Source organism: Magnolia sinica, chromosome 14 (assembly GCF_029962835.1).
Source record: "Magnolia sinica isolate HGM2019 chromosome 14, MsV1, whole genome shotgun sequence".
Taxonomy (NCBI): Eukaryota; Viridiplantae; Streptophyta; class Magnoliopsida; order Magnoliales; family Magnoliaceae; genus Magnolia; species Magnolia sinica.
Genome location: NC_080586.1, coordinates 51169122 through 51193665, shown reverse-complemented (window position 1 = coordinate 51193665; position 24544 = coordinate 51169122). Strand labels below are relative to the sequence as shown.

General features: G+C 39.6%; 1 protein-coding gene across 4 annotated transcripts in view; it reads right to left on the bottom strand.

The window, feature by feature from the left end:
* Positions 1-9834: 9834 nt before the first annotated feature.
* LOC131225561 (midasin) overlaps positions 9835-24544 on the bottom strand; it is a 135122-nt gene continuing 120412 nt past the window's right edge. For all 4 annotated transcript variants that reach the window (XM_058221106.1, XM_058221108.1, XM_058221109.1 and 1 more), the window contains 26 exons: positions 22852-22918; positions 22643-22773; positions 22390-22554; positions 22228-22303; positions 22038-22150; positions 21875-21954; positions 21683-21796; positions 20596-20664; positions 20322-20478; positions 19028-19191; positions 18815-18930; positions 18469-18683; positions 16365-16601; positions 16120-16246; positions 15958-16031; positions 15692-15850; positions 15325-15549; positions 14265-14579; positions 13971-14117; positions 13670-13873; positions 11839-13551; positions 11392-11673; positions 10939-11118; positions 10754-10852; positions 10532-10657; positions 9835-10374 (listed from right to left, as the gene is read on the bottom strand). In XM_058221106.1, the coding sequence (XP_058077089.1) occupies positions 10342-10374; positions 10532-10657; positions 10754-10852; positions 10939-11118; positions 11392-11673; positions 11839-13551; positions 13670-13873; positions 13971-14117; positions 14265-14579; positions 15325-15549; positions 15692-15850; positions 15958-16031; positions 16120-16246; positions 16365-16601; positions 18469-18683; positions 18815-18930; positions 19028-19191; positions 20322-20478; positions 20596-20664; positions 21683-21796; positions 21875-21954; positions 22038-22150; positions 22228-22303; positions 22390-22554; positions 22643-22773; positions 22852-22918 (5388 nt within the window). In that variant the 3' untranslated portion in view covers positions 9835-10341. The remainder of the gene's footprint in view (positions 10375-10531; positions 10658-10753; positions 10853-10938; positions 11119-11391; positions 11674-11838; positions 13552-13669; positions 13874-13970; positions 14118-14264; positions 14580-15324; positions 15550-15691; positions 15851-15957; positions 16032-16119; positions 16247-16364; positions 16602-18468; positions 18684-18814; positions 18931-19027; positions 19192-20321; positions 20479-20595; positions 20665-21682; positions 21797-21874; positions 21955-22037; positions 22151-22227; positions 22304-22389; positions 22555-22642; positions 22774-22851; positions 22919-24544) is intronic.

Sequence of the window (24544 nt, the reverse complement as noted above, 5' to 3'; positions counted from 1 at the left end):
CCATACACCTGACTTAAGCATCGGAGGGTCCTTAGCCTTAATCGGTGCCCCTAGTGTATTCTTTTGTACCTCCATTAATTTGCAGGTAATTAGCGGCTCATAGGAGGTGAGACAGGACTTCTCTTGTTCTCCATTAAATTGCCGGTGGAATGCAGGCTAACAATGATAACCAAATTTCAACATCAATAATATATATATATATATATATATATATATATATATATATAAATGCTCACCTGAACTTTTTCACAACTCATCACACGTGATGTGGGCCGAAAACTTTGCTGGGCCATGGAAAAAGGAAATAATCTCCTCCATTGATTTGTCTCTCTTTTGCCATGCCCACCAAAGTTTTGGATAAGGGTAAAAGTCAGGCCCTGAGGGTTTCATGGGGGGTGCATCACATGGACGGTTCAGATTTTGGGCCTACATCATGTGTGATGAGTTTTGAAAATTTTTTCACAAGTTCTCATGAGAATTAGAGTGCTCACCTGCCCACTAGTTCTCACCAGAACTTGCGAGAACTTTTTCACAACACATCACACGTGATGTGGGCCCAAAATCTAAATTGTCCATATAATGTAGTACCCCATGAAGTCTTAAGGTCCAACTTTTCTGTAATGCCCCGTGTTTTTAGGACCCGAGTACACGACTCGTTTCCCAAAAACCTGAGTGTTAACCTTAAAGGATGGTCAAATTCGAGTATATATATTTTTCTTTCATCAAAGTAAGCAGATGAGCATAGAATGGACAAGTAGCATAAAGGGAAATTTCAAATTTCATTTAGAATATACAAGTGTTGCCCATAATGACTTATACAAACCAATGTCCCCATTCTTACAATTACAAAATGAAATAATACTATATGTGAAATAAAGTAAATTACAACAAATTCGAGATATGAAATCCTGTAGCAACTCTTAGCAATCACAATTATGCATCCCTGTCGAATGTAGCTTGCTCCTCGTCAATATAAACATGAATTTCACCTGGGCCACCTATGCTACCTGTACAGTTATATATTTGATGGATGAGTGGCCAACTCAGTGTGAACTCTCCTCAAGATTACACACCACCGCATTAGGTAAGAAATAGTATAAAACATCTAGACAACCAAAACAGAGTAAATGCAGTCTTATTAAGTGCATGGATGTATGGAATGCGTTCATGCCCCGGGGATGCTCATCCGTGTGGACAGTGGGCCACCACTCATGCAAGCATCGAACTTGGGAAACATCATCCAGTTGGAACATCGAACCCGGGACACATCATCCAGACGGAATGATATGTACATCAGTAATGCAATCATCGAACCCGGGACACATCATCCAGACAGAACGATACTTATATCACGTACAATAGCAATAGATGCTGGTCTGTGCTATGTATGCATGATTAGCCAAGTCATTATTAGTCTATTTACAACCAATCAATTTAAATAAGCTCACGGTCACTACAGGGAGCACATGATCCAGCGTAGGCCGACAGCTCGGGCATAGTGTCCCATGACTACCATCCCCGGCCCATGAGACTACCATCTTAGGATGTTTAATGGAAATGTGTCGATCGAGTTACATCCCAAGTATGGGTGTACATTTATAAGTGAGGGTTTCCCACTAATATACCAGTTTAAATTCCATAAACAATGCACAAATAGTCCACAGGCATGAAATAAATATGCAGGATAAACATTAAGCATGTAATATAGCAATTCAATTCCAACAGTTAACATATGTAATTATAGAATGGCGATATCAATCATCAATTTTAATAAAAACTATAACTTAAGCTAATGAAAATATGGGAAACTCAAGGGGAAGAATCATCACCAGATACATTGTAGGGTGTCCTTTGGTGTGAGCCCTCTCGAGAAGCTAGTGTCCTTGCATCACTTGAACAGATTCCTAGAGAAATCTCTTGCATTAGCTGATAAGTTCTACGATTCTAGGACACCATGTTGGTCGAATGGCCCAAATCATGATGGTTTGGCGCTTATTTAAGAGGGGTACAGGCCCGTCAATACTTGTCCCAATAAGCAGGCTCGATATACTATTATTTAGTTGGTGGGGTCCCCTGCAAAGACCGTGCAGATAGGCATTTATATCATGGTGGGACCCCCACACGTGATCCACCACCATATGGCTGAGCTAGCACACTATATTTATTATTTATACCTCACTTAGTGTATCTATGAATACTTTATGTATATTACATTTGCATCCTATGGTTCATACGTATACATTGTATATGTTATGGATGTATCATGCAGTATATCTAGGTATACACAGGTATATTATATTTGCATCATCCAGAATGCATGTACATATACATCATACGTACATTACATGAGTACTTAGTGGTTAAGGAGTTTCAACAGTGGACGCCTACCCCCAACTGTCTGTGGCAGTGTGGCCCATTTGGTAACCAGATCTTCCTCATTTCTCTCCCCATCCCCCCGATGGCGAGCTCACTATAGGGATGGATGGTTTGGATGGATCACATGCATCCAGGTGAGGTCCCCACGGCCCATCCATATGGACGGCCTGGAGGTACAGATCACGCGTCAAGGTAGGGCCTATCTGGAACCCATACCTGCAGTTACTACCAGAACTATCCATATGGACGGCTGGAGGTAGAAGTATAGATCATAGTGGGTACCCACGTGGGGCCCACCACATATCTCTGTGCACTACCCTGCATATATACTATATCTATTATATATGATAAATAAATAAAATACAAAACAACAAAAAGAAAAGAAAAGAAAACACCCAGCACTGGACGTTACTGAGGGAATGTCTAGCACTGGGCCTGTTGCAACGTCCTTGATGGACGGCTAGGGGTAATCCCATCATCAAGGTGGGTCCCCATCGTGTGGCCTACTGCTGAGGCAGGGTGCGGCCCGCTCGTGGATGTAAGGTGCGGCCCAACACTAACGTTTGGAGAGGCCCAACATTTCAGACCACCTGCAATATGCAGGCCCATGACCAGTCCACCTGCCAAAACGATTACACAGAGTCGACGTGCGTCGACCTCTGTCCGAAATAGAGGTTTCGCTCCCTCGTTGTAGGCCACCCTCATGGAGTGAAAGGTGGATCTGGACCATTCATCGGGTAGAGGGAGGAAAACCATTCAGGACCATGTCGATCTTCCTTGGCCATGCACATTCACTTGGTCTCTATGGCGATCGGAAGAAGACCGGTCGGCTGCTTTTGAGGCTTGATTATCTGGGTGGGCCACATCATCAGATGGTCAGAGCTCGCCATTCATGGTCGAAATTTCAAGAGGAAGACGGTGGGTGTGTGGATATGCAGCAAGGTGGCCCACGGTATTCGTTCAGTGCCCACCAACTTTTTAACGTGAAGACATCCTACCACCCCACGCGAACAGTGCCTGCTTCTGCGTGCGTTTGGAGCTGTTTTTCCGGAACTCGTTGCAGTGGTTTAAGGTCCGGTTTGGGAGCTCGAATCAACACCCGTTCCCAGCTTAAACAGCATTCGAAACAGGGCCATTTGATGGCCTGTCAGACCGTCCGGTTTCAGCTCTAAACAGAGCTCCAGACAGGCTACTTCTCAGCCTTGTCTTAGGTCTGATTTCAGACTTAAATGGAAGCGGAGATTAGCTCAGCTTTGGCCCCAAACAGGGTCCCTTATCAGCTGATATCTCAGTCCATATCACAGCTATTTTCTGGCTTGGACTTAGACTGAAACAGGGCTGCAACATTCAGCCCAACGTGTTACTGTATTGGTCTTATTTGGCCTGGTTTTAAGCTTAGAGTCAAGGCCATTGGTTGGCCAAGATCCTGCTAAAACAGGGTCTTAATGCATGGCCTAGTTCGTCCAAAAACAGGGACTAAACTCATGGTTTCCTTGGTCTGACTCTCAGCCATGGATTGGCTTGATTTCAACCCGAACCCGAGCTAGTTCCGAAGCTCTACAGAGAGCTCAAAACAGTGCCCCAAACAGGCCAGTTTGACGCACGATTCCCGTTTCAAACAGAGTTCCATTTGGCCTTATGCATGGCCATCATTCAGTCCTTCATCAGTCTTCTAAGGTTGCCATTGCTGGGCCGACACTCAGCCATTGTTTGGCATGATATCGGTCCAGCCACTGCTACCCAAACTCAGCTGAAACTTATAAAGAGAGGGAAAGAGAAGGATCACCTGAGGTGGGTGATTGTCGACTCTGTATTCAAACCTATAGCAGGAGGGAACGACTCCCTGTTTCTCTCTCCCACTGTTACTTTCTTTCTTCCTGCTTTCGATGCAATTTCCTAGGGCTACAGGACTCTTCTTATAGATAAAGGGGGAGAGAGAGAACAGCTGAGATTGCTTTCCCTCTTGGACGGCTGAGATTCGTCCTTCCCAAAGAGGAAGGGCGGTCCCCTCTTACTTCTTACCACAGGCTCTTGGTCGGGTGATTTCTTGGCTGGGATGGACGGTGGCATTCAATCTCCCTCTGCTGCTTACCAATGATCAAACGGCTAAACAATTTTGTTCGTGTGGGTCCCATGAAGAGATTGGACGGCTTGAATGGCTCGGAAAGTGGCCGTGGTGGGCCACCTAAGAGTTCAAACATAATCGGTTTAAACCTTTGTTGACGGGAGATATTTGTGTTTTGCAAAATGGTCGGTCAAAGCATATATGACCGAGCAAAAGAGTTTGGTGAACTTCGCAGCTAAGTGTTCTTTTTATGTACATGCGTTGTATAGGGGCCCGCTGAGATGTCAATATCATAATCCATACCGTCCATTCGCATTGGGAACCCTTTATAGGGACCCTGTCCCATTTCGGGTAAATGGTGAGACCCAGGTGGGCCATGCCAACCATATCTTGACCTTAACGGATGATTATAATTGTCCTGGTGATCAGATATACCCCAAATCGATCGTCAACGGCTAAAGTGACCCTATGGGTTGTCCACATCTTCAAGACTTGTTACTACCCATATAATAATAATTTTATTTTATTTCATTTATTTTGTTTATGTGTGTATATGTATTTATATCATTTTTGTATTATTATTTCTATTGTCTGCACACTATATATATATAATTCATGTTGTGGGCCACACTATAGGTCATTAGGAGTCAGGACCATTATAAACCAATCCAACGATTGGATTGCCTAGTATTTCATTATTGATAACTCTAGGGGTCCTAATGAATGTTTTAGGTGAAATTTGGGAGTTGAATAGGATGGATCTTTCTACGGGGTGTTGTAAACCGATGAATGGTGGATCTTGTGATTTTGATCCCTACATTGGTTTCATACGGATCGATTTTACTAAATAGGTGTACGATGAGATGTCATCACACTCAAGATTATATAAATAAGATTTTCATTTATTTAAATACAGTTTAACTTATGATAGTCAAACGGACAGATTGATCCCAAATCTTATTATGATGTCGTGAGTTGTCATAGTCTAAAATCTAAGGGTTAAAATCGATATATAGATTGAGGGTTGTTGGATAGTGACGTGTGAGGTAAATTATGTGGGTAATTGCGTATATGTAAGCTAATTTGGATCTATGTGGTGACGCCCGAGTACTGAAAGTACGGGGTGTTACATTTTCACTCTTATCCAAAACTTTTGTGGGCCATGGAAAAAGGTAATTGTTTCCTACCTTGATTTGTCTCTCTTTTGCCATGGCCCACCAAAGTTTTGGATGAGGGTAAAAATCTAGCCACGAGGGTTTCATGGGGTTTTGCATCACATGGATGATTCAAATTTTGGGCCCACATCACGTGTGATGAGTTGAGAAAAAGAGTATAAGTGAGCATTCTTATGTGTAGCAATGCGTTCTCACCAGAACTCGTGAGAACTTTTTGAGAACTCATCTCATATGATATGAGTGTAAGATTTGAACCGTCCACATGATGTAGCATCCTATAGAACACAGAGGGCTCAACTTTTGCCCTAATTCAATACTTTGGTGGGCCATGAAAAAGAGAGGTGAATCAAGGCAGGAAACTAATTCATTTTTCCATGGCTCACCAAAGTTTTAGATCAGGGTAAAAGTTGGGCCAAGGTGGTTTCATGGGGTGATGCATCGCATGAACGGTTTAGATCTTGCACTCATATTATGTGAAATAAGTTCTCAAAAAGTTCTCACAGGTACTCATGAGAACTGGTGCGCAGGTGAGCATTCCGCGTGCGCACACACACGTGTGCGTGTGTGTATGGGAAATGGTACTATGAGGTCAACCTCATGGGAAGTTCTTATGAGGTCGAGCTGTGTGGGCACCACGTGATGTGCATTGAATATCAACCTGTGCATTTGATGGATCCCCTTTAGGTTATGGGATATAAATAAATAAATAAATAAAATCAGTCGTATAAGGAACTCAAGTGGGCCATACCATCTAAAACTATGTGAAGACATGCCTATAACATATAAAAACACTTGGTGGGGCCCACCTGAGTTTTGGATGCGGCTGAAACTTGGTCTAACCCCACATCCAAGTGGGACACGCACAATGGATGGGTTGGATTTGTAAACCACATCTCAGTGGGCCCAATAAATGATTATAAATGTTTTAATGGAAGGGTAACCCCTCTCAACTGTTGTATGTGGTGTGGCCCACCCAAGTCATGGATTAACTTGATTTTAACCCATGGCCCACCATGGAATGGTGCATCGAATTATGGGGTAAATGTTCGACACACATCATGGTGGGCCCCACACAACTCGACCTCATGGGAAGTTCCCAAGAAGTCAACATCATAGTTAGGGGTGTACATCAAGTCGAACCGAGTCGAGCTGGCCTCAGCTCGACTCGGCTCGAACAATGGCTGACCTCAGCTCCAACTCGGCTCGGCTCGCTCCTCAAGCCTGACTGGCTAGCTCGGCTCGGTTTGGTCAGCAGCTTGGGCCAGCTCAGGACAAGTTCGAGCCAAGATCGAGCTGAGTTCGCCATTGAGGCATTTCCACGGACACCTTAACTGCAACTTTAAAATCCCACTGTTGGTGAGCAACATCAATGGCTCATTTACTGTAATGACTGGATCTCGGCTGGAAGTTGAGCCATAAAATACTAGATTGACCTTGTTTGGCTCCAGCATCACAATCACGGCCATTGAGGGCCTATCTGATCACGACTTCTATGTCTGCCTACCGCTGTCAACAAACTGGGCCTTGCGTATAGGCCAGATTTTTAAATCGTCAGGCCAGCCATATCCAGAATTTTTATTATCGCTGGATCCCGAATTTCTAGACACATCCACTCAGGTCGAGGCCGCCTCTCAGCTCTAAGACACATCAAGGGAGTGGAGAATCTCTCACAGCTTTTTGGAATTCAACATTAGGAAGTGTTTTCACACCATTGACTGCCTAGTTTTGTTGCTTTCCAATAGATCAACATGAACCTGTTAGGAACGTTAGATCGTCTGGCCAGAGCTTTCCTCGTGCTTCCATACATTCGGTGAGCCCTATCTACGTCAGATCCGTTCATCAGGTGGGCCAAATGGGTGCATTAAATGTGGGCCATAGGTACTTCCAGCCACATTTCGTGGAGTCATTTTATCAAACAGTTGGTGAGCAACATCAATGGCAAAGTAACCGAGTCACCAAACTAATTCGATCTGAGTTTGATTCGAGTTGCATTCAATCCGAGTCGAGTCAAGCTGGAGCCTGCTTGAACTCAACTCGAACTCATTTTCAAGCTCAAAAAATCAACTCGACTCGGCTCGAACTCAGCTTCGAACCGAGTCGAATCGAGCTTTTTCGAGTCGAGTCGAGCAAGCTAACCAACCTAGCTCGGTTTGTGTACACCCCTAATCATAGTCCATTTCCCATATATGAGGCCGACCTCATGGGAACTTCCCATGAGGTTGAGTTGCGTGGGCCCCACCATGATGTGTGTCGAAAATCTACCCTATCAGTTAGATGCACTATTCAAAGGTGGGCCAAGGGTTTAAAAATCAAGTCAATCCATGACTTGGGTGGGCCACACCACATACAACATTTGATAGGGGTTACCCTCCCATTAAAATATTTAAAATTATTTATTGGGCTTACCTAGATGTGGTTCACAAATCCAGCCCATCCATTGTATGTGCCCCACTTGATGAGGGGTCAGACCAAGTTTCAGCTGCATCCAAAACTCAGGTGGGCCCTACCAAGTGCTTTTATATGTTTTAGGCACATCTTCACGTGGTTTTAGATGGTATGACCCACTTGAGTTCCATGTACGGTTGATTTTTGAGATATCCCAATACTTAAAAGGGGACCTCTTAAACACACATCACGGTGGGGCCCACACAACACTCTCTTTCTCTCTCTCTCTCTCCCTCCCAATACTTAAAAGGGGACCTGTTAAACACACATCACGGTGGGGCCCACACAACTCTCTCTCTCTCTCTCTCTCTCTCTCTCTCTCTCTCTCTCTCTCTCTATATATATATATATAGTTGAATCGAGCTTTTTTGCCGAGTTGCGCAAGTCCGTGAGGGGTGAGCATGTGCATGACTTCCAATCCGTCCATCATGTTTACCATAGAGTCTAAAAACCAGGCAGATCCAAAACTAAACGGGGCAACCATTAGTTGTGTGGGGCCATGACATGACATGCCATACCACAACGGTGTCACTCCCCCATGCTTACGCAAGTCAGAGGACTCCAAGAGGCTGGCGGAGTCTGATGGTTCTTGCAGATGCACTCAGAAAATTGTACATGTAAATTCAGACATCCAAATTGCTGAATCAAGATTCGAGATATACCAAATATTGCACTCGTTTGAGAGCATCCTGCATCCAAAGCCTCCTTACAATGATGGGTAGTTAAACTGTCAAAACACCATACATTCATTGTCATCATGAATTTATATCATTTTATTAAGTTCATGTTGACACTGATTATGTACCATAGATATCAAGATCTCTAATACATAGTTACTGTTAACTAAAATGAAATCAATTCATTTTTAGGCCACCTATAGGCCTAAGAAAATACAGAAAACAATAAGAGTAATTTCAATAGGCCTATCAAACCTTTGGATATTAAAAACCATAATAACAAAAAAGCGTGGCTGAACGAAAAACAATGTACCTTGAATGGGCTTGCGCTAGGCCTTTGAACGTGCTTGCCCACACCCATTTTTTGGGTTGGAACCTTGGATTGCCAAGAACTGGGACACTTTCATGGGTCACCTTATGAAACTAGGATATGCTCTATGCCAAAGATATATAAATGGATCCACTTTCATGGGTCTTCTGATGTATAGGCTAAGCTATTCTCTGTGCCAAGGCACCTGATGCTTCATGTTCCACACATATGTGCTATGCGACACGATTTACATCTTCAATCCTTCTGTGAATATCCCATCCAATTCCTGAAAATATCATTATTGCCAAATACCAAACATAAACGAAGCAATCCCTAGAAAAGCCTTTCTTCTTGCATCATCTCATTGCTACATACCAAACATAAACTAAGCAATCCCCAGAAAAAAAAAAAAAAAAAACCCCTTTCTTGTGGCATCCCAAAGACACCTAATGGAAAGGGCAAAAAAACTCAAATGTTTCACATTTATGCATCTCCAGTTCACCAGTATTTGGATCAGCAAGGAGCCCATGACACCACATGCCATAATTACCATGATGCAAGAAACGAGAATGAAACAAGGCCATGTTTGGTAACCATCGATTCCATGCCAAACAATGGATAAGGAAAAATGATTTTTCTTTGATGTGTGCTGTTTGGATAGTAAAGAGATGAGTGGATTCCACCAGCAATCATTGTACCTTTCCATAATTTAAATTCTTGGCACAAGAAACTAAATGAATATTGTCAGAGGAATATGAGGTTACCACCTTATATACAAACAAGAACTCAAAAACTGGAATGCATGTTTCAATAGTTCTTATGGAAATCATCATTTGATAATCGTTATTTTACTTTTCTCCCCTTGGATTCCACATATCCAAACATGTCCTAAAGAAATGAGAGCAGCACAGAAAAGAAGCCCTTTTTTGGGGGCCTTAAACAAACTGAAGACATTGTTGTGAACAATAACATCACATCCCAGCAGCATGTAGCAAATCAATAATAAACAATTACATGCCACAGTGGCAAACTCCCTACCATGGTTAGATCTCTGTAGTTCTTATATTTCATTTCTCACTTCTTTTTTCCTCACTATTGTGGTTTGTCTTCAATCTATATACATGTATATGTTTGGGATGATGACGGTATTTTTCTTTTTCTGGTGGAAGAACCATCAAATGATCGTGACTTGAATTTCACTTTGAAAAGGAATGCACTTCAACCATTAATGCTGGGTTTAGATGTCTTCATTTCTACAGGTATTTGATTCCAGCAACTGCAATAGTTATGTATTTACTCCCCTGTATTCTGCATAAGCTCAAACCACTGCAAGAGCAGGCACAAGGGAAAGAAGGTTAACAAGCTAAAAACAGATTTACTGTTTTCTTAACAAACTGAAATCTGTTTTCTTAACAAACTTAAATCCAAAAATATGGGGACCTCAGAGCGGTACCCCTCAAGGAAAATGGAATGAAGGATTTACCTGTCTCAGTAAATCAGACAGTGTCCTTGGAAGTGCTTCTATGTTCTTCAATACGATGTAGTATGGGAAGGGAAATGAATTTAAATACTTGGAAAATGTAAGGGTTTCACCCTGAAATGATGCTTCCTGGAACAAAAACACATCCAACGTCAGAAATGAATTCTCTTAGCGGCAGTTCTCCACTCGGAGAATCACAGCAAATAAGGGAGCTAAAGGAATTACCATAAGGTCCATGATAGATTCTTGAGGGCTGTCGAGGAGTAGAAAAGCAACCATTCGCTTCCTGGTCAAAACATCCCTCACACAGCGCTTCAAGTTCTCCTGTTGCATACAATCATCAGCCCCGATGCCAGTAATGAGAGAGGGTATATAGATATACTGTGTTATTTGAGGCACTTGGCAGATACCTTTTCATGGAATCGACCATCGGCTATGATCAAAACGAGTTGCTGGAGTGGGTTTTGTCCGGTTGGAAGGCGAGCATTTGCCACGGCTGTATCCAGCATTTTGTTCAATTCCTTTAACAGATTAACCATTGGCTCGTCTGCTATTGTATTGTCTTGCTTGAATGTCAAGCTTGAGATCATCTGTTCCAGGTCAAGAAGATCAAATCAGCAAAATATGCATCCAAACAATGCCCCAGAATGTACAAGTTCTTCTCTAGTTTCCTTTAGATGAAAATATGCCAGAGCAAAAACTTTTATGATATGTTTCCAAAAGAAACAACACAATGATTTGTAGGAAAATCTTCCATGATGCTTTTTTTTGGATGGTTATCTTCCATAATACTATCTTTACTACAGAGCTCAAATGGCATTTCCAGCAGTTTCATGATGTTCGGCATAAATCTGCATACTCACCTTGATACCAGCTTCACCAGTAAATGGCTGATCAAAGTCATGAAGTAGTCTCACATTTCCCTGTGCGCCAAAGCTCACAGCTGCTAGCTGCCCCACTTCCAGTTGTGACATGGCACGGCATACCGTAACCAAAGCTTCGACAGCAACATCACCACAACGGCTTTCAGACATACTGCGGGAGTCATCAACAGCAACGACGACTTGATAGGCCCGTTTATTAGGTCTGGTCCGTCTCAGCCATATCTTGTCTTTCCGGTAATGGCTTGCTATGTATGGGATAACCTGATAATTTTAGAGAGTATAGGAATCAAAATAATAATAATAATAATAATAAATAAATAAATAAATAAAAATAATCTAGCAGAGAGATTAAAGACCAATATAGAGATGTGGCTTTTCAATCACCACACACAATGATGTAATAATAACTGATTATAACTCACTTACCTTTTTCATGTTTATCCGCTTGCCAGTTCTATAGTCCCCTTGGAGTTTGCTTGCTTGAGTAGGTTCCATAACCAAACGCAACTGCTCAGCCAACTCCTGAGACAGCCTTGTCGTTGTCAGTTCATATCGTCTCCAAAGTGCAGTAGCCCAATCTTCCATATCAGCAGATACATCTTCAATGTTCTTTATTCTCCCAAACTCCTGGTCATTCATTGTGAGGTTACTCAGCTGCAGTATCTTTTCGTCCACGTAGTTTTTTATCAAGACCAAATTCCCAGACTGGTTAGAAGGATGATTGTCAACCTCCACTTCCTCCACAGGTGCGTCATCAGTGAGTGCTCTTTCTTGCACTTGCTCGTTCATTTTCTGTCTTTGTGTAGAAGCACTGGCTTTGCTAGAATGGCATAGTTCGGAATCTTCCTTTTCAACCGCCATTTCATCGAGATATTCTCTCTGTTCTTTGTTATCTTCATCTACATTGGGCTTGTCACCCTTGATATTCCGATCAATCTGATCAGAAGTTGCAGGTCCCAGCGCTTGAGAAGTGCCCTTCTCTAACTCAGAAACAAACTGATACTCGTCTGCATTCTCATCTTCCATATCATCAGAAGCCTGCATGTCATGCTCCTGTGAATCAGCAGTTATTTTGATTCTTTCTTTCCATTCCTCCAGGGCATCCCCTATACTCCGAAAAGGATTTGAATGGTTTCTTTGCACTGACAAGGTATCATCACATGGAGACTGAGCCTTTGGTCCATCAACTGTCAACTTACCACCCTTACTTGAGTTGGGCACAGTTATTTCCATCTCAGGAACATCATTAGATAAGCCTTTCGAAGGAGCAAGGCCATTTCTCGGGTCGCTACTGTTAGACCAGTGTCTCTCTGGTGCCATGCTCGCATCTGCTGCGCTCGCATCATTGATTGGCTGCGTAGAATCACCACTTAATATGGGATCATCAGTGGGGTCTGACTTTCCTGGTTCAATCAACTCATTTTCCACCAAGTTGATATCGGTATTCTCAGCTTGCTCCTTGACTGCCTCATCATTCACAACATCCCCATCTGATTGTCCAGAACATTGTTCATCCACGATATCATCTGTGGGGTTTGTCTTGCCATCTTCATCACCTCTATCCTCAGCAGTTCCATCAGGTTCTGATTCTGCTTCTTCCATGTTATCAGAACCTTCAGGTTCATCCATGTTCATATTTTCTTCAAAATCTTGATCCTTCTCATTCAGCTGTATTCCTGAAGGATCCTCAAACGCCAATTCTTTGTCCATCTTCATGTCGCTGGGTTTTTCATCATCATTGCCAACATCAGGGTTCTCATCACCGTCACTTTGCCTGTTCGACTCCTCGTTGTTCAAATCTCCAGATTCATTGGGAGCAGTGGCATTATCCTCTTTGGCTCTAAGTTCCCTAGAGCTAGAATCCTTTTCTTCAACAGATGGACCAGATTCATACTTTTCTGAGGTGTTATCAGGATTCCCATCTTCCTCCTTATCCCAAAGCTTTTCATCAACTATTTCTTTACCATTTGAGGATTCTCCCATCACAGAGTCAAGGTTCAAATCCTCGTCATCTTCTTCACTGTCATCATCTCCCGAGTCCTCACTGACACTAAATGTATCTGCCGCAAAATCCTGTTCCATCTCTATGCCTTTGCCATCCTTACCAGGGGCTTCATCAGAGGTATCTAGTCCTTCACTCTGCAGCAGTATCAACATAGGACAAGTAAAGAAATAAATAAATCAAAGAAGCAGATATCAAAGATTTGAACCAAGTTTCTCAGGCAAAAACCAAATAAGACTCATTGCAAAACATTACCTTCTCAGAAGTCCCAAGAAGCTGATCTTCATCATCGATCTGATCACTTACGTCATTCACTCCTTCACCCTCTCCCATGCCTGTTCCAGTTGCATCTTGAGGCATATTACCACTGGCATCATCTACTTTGCCCTCTGCAGTACCATACCCTTTGGAAAATATGGAGGTGAACATACATGCAAGCATGTAAGTCATTTCTGCTACCTGCATTCGAGCAGATAAATTTGAAGTCAAGCAGCAATTCAAAAGTAAGAGAACAAATAAAGAAGTTAGTGAACAAGTGCAGCAGAGAATTACTTACCGTCTTGTGTATGGCTAAAAGCTCAAACATGAGACCATCCCCAAATGTTAAGACCGTGTCCAGCAGCGCATCAAGATGCATTAAGTATGTTTGCACTTGTGAGCATAATTTTGGTTGTTTATGCCCTCCATTGTTTACCAGTTTGCCCTGTGAAAACCATCCGCTCAGATGAGGACTCGTGCAAAGAAAAATGAGAAAAATGTAACAGAACATGCTAAAGATATTAAATGTTACGTATATATAAAAAAAAAATGCTATGAAGTTATGTGGCACATCAAAAGGATAAAACCTTACCGCAGCAATGACTGTTCTACTAAGTGCATCATATATAAGGTCCAAATGTAGAGCTTTTATGTGTGACTCGAAAACAACTTTCCACGACGTTATCTTCACACTCAATGGATCCTCATCAGGAGTAATTGATTTATTCAACAAGCCAAGCTTTTTAAATGCGTCCACAATCTGTTTTATAGTTTCCTCATATGGTTCAGAAAATGAAACATCAAGTTTACCAAAGTTCTCTGCAGAGGAAGCTCCCTCTTCACAAAGGCTGCCAGATTGCTTTGCATGCTCCAGTTCAGAATGAAATCCTTCCATTATCACCTTCCCCTGCAAAATTTGAAGGCCCATTTTATTTTTCATCTCTACTATAGAACACCTAAAATTTTTTAACCTATTTTCCATACTAAAAAAGTTCTATCTTCAAAATTCAGCTGTTATAGTTGTTCTCTATTTAGAGTAAAATGGCAAGGAATGCTTCTACTTGTATGACTTTTATGGAGGACAAGGTTCCAACCAAAAGAGCTTCAGTAGCAATAGCAGAGTTAAGCTCAGATTCAATATCTAAAAACAAGAATAACCACCACATTATCCAATGCTGAACATCATCACAACATCAGATTCTATGCAGGCAAGCAGTAAATGATTTCACAACCTTTATATAAACACAAGAACACTTAGGAAATAAGTCCAAATATGGACTTCTGATACAGACTATTTGTTGTCAGCAACGTGCAGGAAGCACACGATGCAAGATGACCCACGATCATTCCCAAGAACCAAAATCCAGGACTGTCCAATACTGGAAATGAATGACATGCCTGGATCATCTGCTTTATAGAAAAGGGTGTAAAATAATGATTTCCATCAGAGAGAAGAAGATTCCTGATCTTCCACAAATATTGTGCTAAAACAACATCTACACTTTCAAACTGTGATACTAATTACTACCTCACTTCAAACAAAATTAGGAAGCCTGAAGTTGATCAAGCATAGAACTCATCTAGCCTTTGGAGAAAAGGAAATAAATGATGAAACGGGAAAACAGAGAGAACAGAAAAAAAAAAATGTTTACCCTCTCAATGATGCCTCTAAAATGACCCAGCAGAGGCTCTTCTGCAGATCTTTCGTTATAAGCTTTCAAGCAGAAAGTTTGGAGATCCTCCTCAAAATCATTAATAACTTTGAAGTTTTGTATTACTAATTGCTCCATTTGTTCTGAAACAACAAAGAGAGGCATGCATGCAACAGGTGTGGTAATAACTCCAGTACTACCAAGAAGGTGCTGATCTAGTAAATCCTGTTGGGAAGAACAGTATATGTAAGGAATAAAAATTGGGGAAAAGAGAGAGAGAGAGAGAGAGAGAGAGAGAGAGAGAGAGAGAGAGAGAGAGAGAGAGAGAGAGAGTAATGCTGACCACGATCCTACATGATGTTACTACCTTAGATTTCTGAAATCTTGAAATGAACTTGTCAAGGAAAACAATAATTTTGTTGACTTCAGCCTTCACACTGTTGCAAGTATTTAAATGAGTATTTTCAACTGTCTTCAGCAGCAAAGATGTGTCCTTTGACAAGGAGCACAAGCTGTCAAATAGTTGCTGCAAAAGTAACAAGAACAACAAAACCATCAGCATCTGAAAATTGAATGGTACAACACAATGCAGAAGTCCCAAATTTGCCAAGCAATTTCAAGGGAAAAGTGTACCTTTTGTAGCCACATACATTTATGAGTGGCATGCTGGTTGGGGGTGACAGAACACTTTCTATCACTGCCTTGGTCTGAAAAATGAAAGACAGTCAAGGATACCTGCTTGGTCTAGTAGTATGTTATGAAAAACCTGAGGTATAACTTTATGAGTATCAATACCTAATTCTTTTAATGAATACGCATGTTTCCTCAATTTCTTCAGCTGCTCAGCAAAGCCATAAGCAACAAAACGCTGATCCCGCAGTATTACAATCAGATGGTTGAGGAAAGAAGCTGATCGGTTGGCCTATATTTAAAAAATGAGTCCAGTAACAAGGTTAGAGCATGTCCCCCCCCCAAAAAAAAAAAAAAAGAAGAAGAAGACTTCACGTAATATCCATCGATCAGCAATGCCAAAAGCTTACTTGTTCTAGACCCAAATCTTTGTGGAAATTTAGATGAATCTGACGTAGCTGCTGCACCATTGCCATGCTTTTGTAGTAGTACTGATTTGCTATTTCCCAGTTTGAATCACACTTCTCATTTGTAAGCTCACATAAATGGCTAGAACGAGTAGCAACGGCATTTTGTGGTAGCAGTAAATGCTGCACATCATATGCAGGTTGAAGAAACCAGCCACTTGAGCTGGAATTGAACTCTCCCTAAAGAAGGCCAATTTTCGGCCACCAGAACAGATATTGTCAGTAACAGTTGTAACAATCTCCAGACAAGATAAAGAACTAAAAAACTCATGCTTCAACAAAAATAGGCAAAAAGAAAATTGTTACATTCACTTTAAAGGAATGGACTTCACAAAATAGATAAGTAATAAAGATCGATGTTTTAAATATCGACAATATTGGCTGATATATCCCACGATATATCTTGTATCCCACCTGTGCGACCTGTGCTCATATATCCTACATGTTCGATCCGGCGAGCATTTTCAATTTCCAATCTTTCTTTCTTTTTTTCTTTTTTCTTTTTTTGAAATTATGTTAAATCAGTGTCAAATTGTTACAAATCCATTGGTTCTTCATGTTTTCATAAAAAATCAGAGAGTTGGAGCTTTGATTTCAATATCCATTGGTTCTTCATGTTCTCCACGTTTTTTCGAAATTTTCCTTCAACAAGCTCTTAGTTGAGACTAATTTTGAAGTATTTGATGAAATGATCATCACATACACTCTAATTTTGAAATTTGATTGTAGGTGGTCCAATTTGGGAAAAATTGGGGAAATTTCAAAATTTCCCCAATTTCTCCCAATGTTGAACTCCAAAAAAGAAATCAAGCATGCATGAGGGTTGATCTACTGATTCGTAAAGTCCTTGTTAATTTTTGGAAAATAAAAATCATTCTTCATTAAAATTTAATAAAATTTTATTAAAATATATTTCTTTTTCAAAATTTCCCTTTAACCAGTTGTAAATTGAGACTAATTTCGAAGTATTTAGGAGTGCTTGATGAAATGATCATCACATACACTCTAAATGTTATGTATTCACTAGTTGCATTAGTTCAGTCAAACTGCGCATGGTTTAGGACCCTATACAAAGTAAACCTATTATGTCCACTTCTTCTTTGAGATGTTATGATTTAAAAGTGTGTATTAAGGTCTTTTTTAACAATCTCTGAAGTTTCATTGAAAAATTCAACCATATTCCTATTGTTTCTCAGAAAGTGTGATAAATCACTTGATACAAACGATATATCCCGTGCGATAACCAATACGTATCTGTATCCCAAGGATGCGATACGTAACACGATACTGATATTTCGAACACTGATGAAGATCAAATGGAGTTCTCAATTGTTGTAGGATTCTATGGCAATTTGCTTCCTCTTGTACTTCTTGGGATCAATGTTATGAATTTAGTGTTCACAAATTTTAGAGTTGATTCAGACATGATTTAGAGAGTGGACCCCAAAAATTGACTTTATTTTAGAGTTAATTTTTGGGTTTTGAAAAGAAAAGTTTTTACAATATTACTCTTCTGTTTTTTGGTAAGTTGGGTTCAACCACAAGACATCGATGTTGAAACGCACCGTCTCCCATTGAGCTACTTGCTAAGTAATTATTTTTATACTATCTATCTAGTTAACAATCACCATAAACCTGATATGGTAAAGCAGATTCATCATCATCATCATCTATGCCTTATCCCAATTAATTGGGGTTGAATACATAAATCCTGTTCCAGCATTCCAACCCGTCAAGGGACCTTCAATTAGACCATAGGTCATCAAGTCTTTTCTTACTGATAAAGCAGATTACCTTTTTTCCTTCTACTTTTTCTGCATCTTGTCCTTTGACATGACAGTATCTTTTATGTGCTAGACTTTTGTTAATGTATTCCTTTTACCAATTACTACGTTTGTTACTTACAAGGAATAATAATAAATCAGAATTTATTAAGAGGAAGTCCAAATAACAGGAAAGTATGCAAATAATCTGCGCACTTCTGAAAAATACAGAGACTTCTGTAACTATGCGTGACCAAGAAAGGCAGCATTTATTAAATCAATACCTCCGAAATCAAAGATTTATGCAACCCACATCTTTCTAAGACCTTGAGAAGGTCAGCTAGGGCCCTCCTCTTTTTAAGATTCTTAATTTCAGGCTTCCATAGATGAGCACATTCTGTTGCAATCCTGCAAATATTTTCAAGTAAAACCCATCCATCCTGATACATTTGGCGTGCACATGCAGAAGAAAGCAATTGCCTGATGATATTTACCATCTCTGCACAAGCACAATGTTTGTTTTGGATTATAACAATAGAATAAATAAATAAATAAATAAAAGGAAAGTAACAGAGCAAGTCAGCACCAGTTTTATGTAGGAAGAAAGAACACAAGGAAGAATGCACTTGCCTTTGTGATCCCTAAAAATGCACGCAAATGGGAAATCAAATTCGGATGTCCTTCCAAAGCATGGGTTTTGCAAAGCAGAATCAATTTTCTTTCTCCAGTCATCATACCATACAGACCTAAATCCACAAAACAAAGCAACAAATTTCTGAAAGAAAATCCTTTATTCAAGTGGAATTAATATGGTACATCTAAATTAGAACCAAAATGGATAACCTTTCTGCATCACTGAACTGTGGTAGACCATTTGCGTTTGGCAACAGCTCCACATTCATGTCATGAATATCATCAGAGAGCTTTGTTACAAGCAAGGTTGGAACTTTGATAATCTTTTGCATCTCTTGGTTGAGAAGAATCATTACTGGTTGTTGTAACATGTCCTACATAACAAAGAGGCCTTAAGTGGTAAGGTAAATGATTTCAGGACAAGAAAATTGCAGATCCAACAAAAGTGATATCAAAGGACCTTCATAACATAACCATGTTAACATCTGTTTAGATTAATGATGACTTCAACAGTGCCGTATCTTGAACTTTGTCATGGCAGTCTGGATTGCGGAAGATATCATTTTATTTTCTGAAATTTGGGAAATCACCCCCAGGCCAAACCTCACATTGTAGAGAGGTGAACGAGTTGCCTGATATGTTGGACAAAGGTCGTAATTGGGATAATCTTTGTATAGGGGACTCATTCCCTATTGTTTGACTTTTCTTTCCAAAACAAATTTTATTTTATAATAATAATAATAAAGAAGCAGAGATACATGCTATGCACATGCACAACATGGAAATACAGTGGACAAAAATGAGAAACCACTCAAGTAACTAGAGTTTCATCTCAAATGTAATAATGCAACTTCTAATTTGGTGTTGAGGATGTAACAACTCCTTGATGATCTCGTGTTTGGCTCAGGGAAGAAAGGACCCCAAATTTAATCCCTACATTTAACAGGTTGGGTGTGACTGTCAGTGCTCGTCATGATATTAAGGAAGATCTAGGCATTATCATGCTCCAGAGTGGATAGCCGATGCAGAATCATCCTTTGGCTTTGACATGCCTCATTCTTCTCTATGGTTCATTCTTCTCTATGGTTTTCGATAAATTAATTTAACTAAGCAACGTCAAAAGCATAGGCCCCAAATGCACAAATTGAATATGCTTATGCTATGCAAACATAAAGGAGAGGAGAGTTCAAGATCTGCTTCATTTGGCATTTAGGCTGTCTATATGCCTCAAAAAATCCCCAACTGCACAGGCATCACCCAGTCTCAAATTCCAATATCATGCTTGACTTCAATAATTTCAGGATGCCATTCTCTGGATCCCACTGAATATCGGAGATAAAAGGTGGCAATATCTGTCCACCAGATCATATTTGTATGACAATTGACAAAAGGAAAAGAATAGCAATCTTTTCACACTTGTAGTTCTTAACTTTTAATCCATTTCTAGATAAATCATGATTTCGATGGTAAATTTAACATAAATAACTGAACCTATATTGATTACATTGAATTTCTGTATAAGCTTTCGAAGCTTCTGACGAGTCCTTTTGGAGGACTCAATTGACAAGTTGCAACGGTGAAGCTCCCACTGGCTAAGCTTCAAGACATCTTTCAAATCCTTTTCTACACTTTGTCTGCTAGCAGTTATGTGCTCTGAAATTCTGTAATAAGGAGAAAATTGTTATGAATTACAAGAATCTCCATAGAAAAAAAACTCAGAAATCCTTGCAAGTAGGACTAAGAAGGCAAAGAGTTAAAGTAATTCATAGACAACTTACAAAGGCAAGAATTGTATGTAATATCCGAAAACATTGTAAAGAATCTTCAAATTTTCCAACAAGTGCATGCTGCAGGATTGAATTTAAGAGTAAGTCTATAATCCAAGCTAGAGCAAAATAAAAGCAGATTGTAGTTTGTAGCATTAAGAAATGGAAAAATCCTAGAGATGTTAGATTTGTTAAAACATCGAATGAATTGCGCAATTTCTGCTACCTTTGCATTGATATTCAAGCGATGTAGGAATAGTTGCAGGAAACTAACCAGTGTTGCTTAAAGTCTTGATGTTAAAAGCTAACAAGCCACATAGTACTGAAATCAAGGTATTCCATATTGGTAACGGTGGCCGTAACGGTCACCACCTTTACCGATATGGGTATCAGCCGATACGGGAGCATAAAGACCATTACAATTCCCATAACGTTTTATTTTTTTTCCCAAAAAATTCTGGAAAAATATTTAGAAAATCCTGAATAATGTAAATATTCCAAATATGCATTCATTTTTTTTTGTTTTGAACATGTTTATGTAAGCATAACGGTCCACTCTTTGGTGAGAGTGTTATATCTAGTGAATTTATGAAGATTGTTATGTCTCTAATATTTACATTTCACAATCAAGCATTAGAACTAGAAATTGAATATAAATGCATAAATACAACTTTTTTCGATTTTTTGAAAAAATGGCCCTCAAAGCTTCGATTCACCAAAAATCACTTCAATTTACGGTTTTAATCATAAAAACTATAGTAAGAGTAGTCGAAATCTACTGCAGAATAATTTAGAAAAGTTTTTGGAAGAAGAAAAGTGGAAAAACAAGGAGAAAATGAATTATTATTTATAATATATATATATAAAAAAAAAAAAAAAAAAAAAGTGGCCGCTTTTCCACCGTTACGGGGGTAACAATCGTTATGCCCCATAACGGCCATAATGGCCCTTATAACGGCCAATACGGTCTTAAAAAACTAACTGCCCCATTTCACTCCCATATTGTGCAACGGTCACAGCCATTGCCTATACATATTGTCCTTTACGGTTGTATCGTAATGGATACGGAACACCTTGACTGGAACTTAGCATATCTTACCTTGAATTTGCTTTCAAGCAGATACTGGTATTGAGCTGTCCATGAAAAGCAACAAGAAGTTCGAGGCGTTTCTTGAATTCTCCTACACTGGCTGTTTGAACAAACTCCTCTAAGCTGCAATCTCAATTTGTGTCAGATATTATGTCAAACAAGCAAGTTAACCAAAATTGAAATAATGGAGTTGCCACGTGCCTTTGAATGGTAGATAGATTATCATGAACAATGTTACCAGAAGGTTGACGATGAAGAACTAAATGGAGGGGAAACCAGAGCTACATCATTCAGAGTGACAAAAAAAGAAGAAATTAGTGATTACCCTGCATCTCTTGCATGCAAATGGGGAACTACAATTTACCTTTCCAGCATTAAATTCATACTGCTCCAGAACCCCATCAAGCAACGCGGGCCAACTCTCCAACTCAAGATTTTGCCATGAAGAAACCACATCAAAAATTGGCTGCAATTGATCTGTGAAAGAAGTGTCAATTATGTTCTTTGCTGAAGGATTAAGAGAGAACTAAGGTTGTATCAAGTAGACAATTTACCGGAAAAAGAGAACCTTGAATCATTTTCATGTAATGCCTGGGCTCTACTGAGTAAAAATTGCAACCCCAAGAGAGCCTTCAAAGAAGAAAATCTAACATGTAAGTAAAAATACTTTCAGAGTCAATCTTTATAAAGATGGCATAATGAGTCATATTAACTACCTTAGCCAAGGGAGTATCCACTGGAAGACCCAAGAGCATTTGCGCTACATCTAAAATTTTTTGGAGGCCAGGATGGTCTGGCCACTCATTCAGAAAGGATTTAGCCTTCTCCTGAAGGGTAGTAAGTGGCTTTATCACTTTAGACAACTCAGGAGCATTTGAATCCTGAAAGGAAGTTCATAAAAAATAAATTTAAAATTTAAGGAAGAATAAAGTTGCAGTTTATATAGTAGTGCACAATCTTTCACATTACCTTATAGAAATTGTAGACATGTGATGACTGTTGGAATGGAGTGAATTTTTGTTTATACTCCAAGCATACATAAAGCAAGTGCTCTGGCGTAAGATTTGCATCCAAGGTAGACAATGATAGAGCTTCCATGTCTAGAGATAAAGAGATGACAGTCAGAAGGATCATCAATATATAAACTGTCAAGCCATAGCAAAGCTACGAGTAGTAACCTTTCATCATCATAGCTCCGAATTTATAGGAATCCACAAAGGAATGCAACTTGTCCTCACTAGTAACCTGAAAGATTTCAAGCTAAATTATAATGTCGGAGTGACATGAAAAGTTATTAGGAGAATGAAGTCACAATGTGAAATGAGGATTTTTTATTTTAATTTTTTTATGACGACATGGTGTCCTCGCAAATGCACGCAATCACCCACAAACCACGTGCATCGGGTAAATCACGGGGAGGGGAATCGAACTTGCATCTGTGGGGAGCAATGTTTTAAATATCGACGATATTGGCCGATATATCTCACAATATATCTTGTATCACACCTGTGCGATACAAAACGCATAGGTAGTGCCGATATATCCCACGTGTTCGATCCAGTGAGCATTTTCAATTTCCGATCCCTTTTTTTGTTGAAATTATGTTAAATCGGTATCGAATGGTTAAAAATCCATTGGTTCTTCATGTTTTGCATTAAAAAAATTAAATAAATAAATAATCATGGCGTTGGAGAATTGATTTCGATATCCATTGGTTCTTCATGTTTTCCATGTTTCGAAATTTTCCTTCAACTAGCTGTCAATTAAGACTAATTTCAAAGTATTTAGGAGTATTTCATGAAATGATCATCACATACACTCTAATTTCAAAACTTGAGTGTACGTGGTCCGATTTGGAAAATTTGAGGAAAATTCAAAATTTCCCCAATTTCTCCCATATTGCTTGCAATGTTGCACTCCAAACATGAAATCAAGAATGTATGTGGGCTGATCTACTGATTTGTTAAATCCTTATCAATTTTCAGAGAATAAAATAATTTTTTTATTAAAAATTAATACAAAATATTAAAATATTAATTTGTTTTCTTCTTCTTTTTTTCCAGTTTCCCTTCAACCAGTTGTCAATTGAGACTAATTTCTAAGTATTTAGGAGAGTTTGATGAAATGATCATCATATACACTTTAAATGTTACGCATTCAATTTGAATACAGTTACATTAGTTCAGTCAGACAATGCATAGCTTAGGACCCTATACAAAGAAAACCTATGATGTGCATTTCTTTTTTGAGATGTTATGTTTTAAAAGTGTGTATTAAGGTCTTTTTTAACAATACCTGAAGTTTCATTGAAAAATTCAATCATTTCCCCAATGTTTCCCAACGTTTCCCAAAAAGTGCGATAAATTACCAGATACAAACGATATATCCCATACAATAACCGATACATATCTACATCCCAAGGGTGCGATATGTAACGTGATACCGATATTTCAAACACTGGTGGGGAGCAAACCCACGGCGCTAGCCATTCGCCTAAACCCCATGCAGGTGAGAGGAAGATATGTTAGCAATGCAAAAACTAAGATCACATTTACAAGTGACATTTTTATATTGAAGGACCTGAACGTAATTGATAAGATAATATATGAAGAAGAAACACAGAGAACATGCACGCATAACATCTAGAACTACATGCAGTGAACATGATGAAAACCAGGATGGAGATGAGCATTAACATCTAGAAATTAGAACTATCATTATTCATTAGGGGTAATATTCTTTCAAGAAAAATGGATGCAACATGTGTCCAACAGACTAAGGTCATATAGTAACGTGAAATTTACAATGTGGGCTTCACTAAAGAAAATCTAGGCAAAGTAAGCGGAAATATAAGTTGAATATCATAAGCTG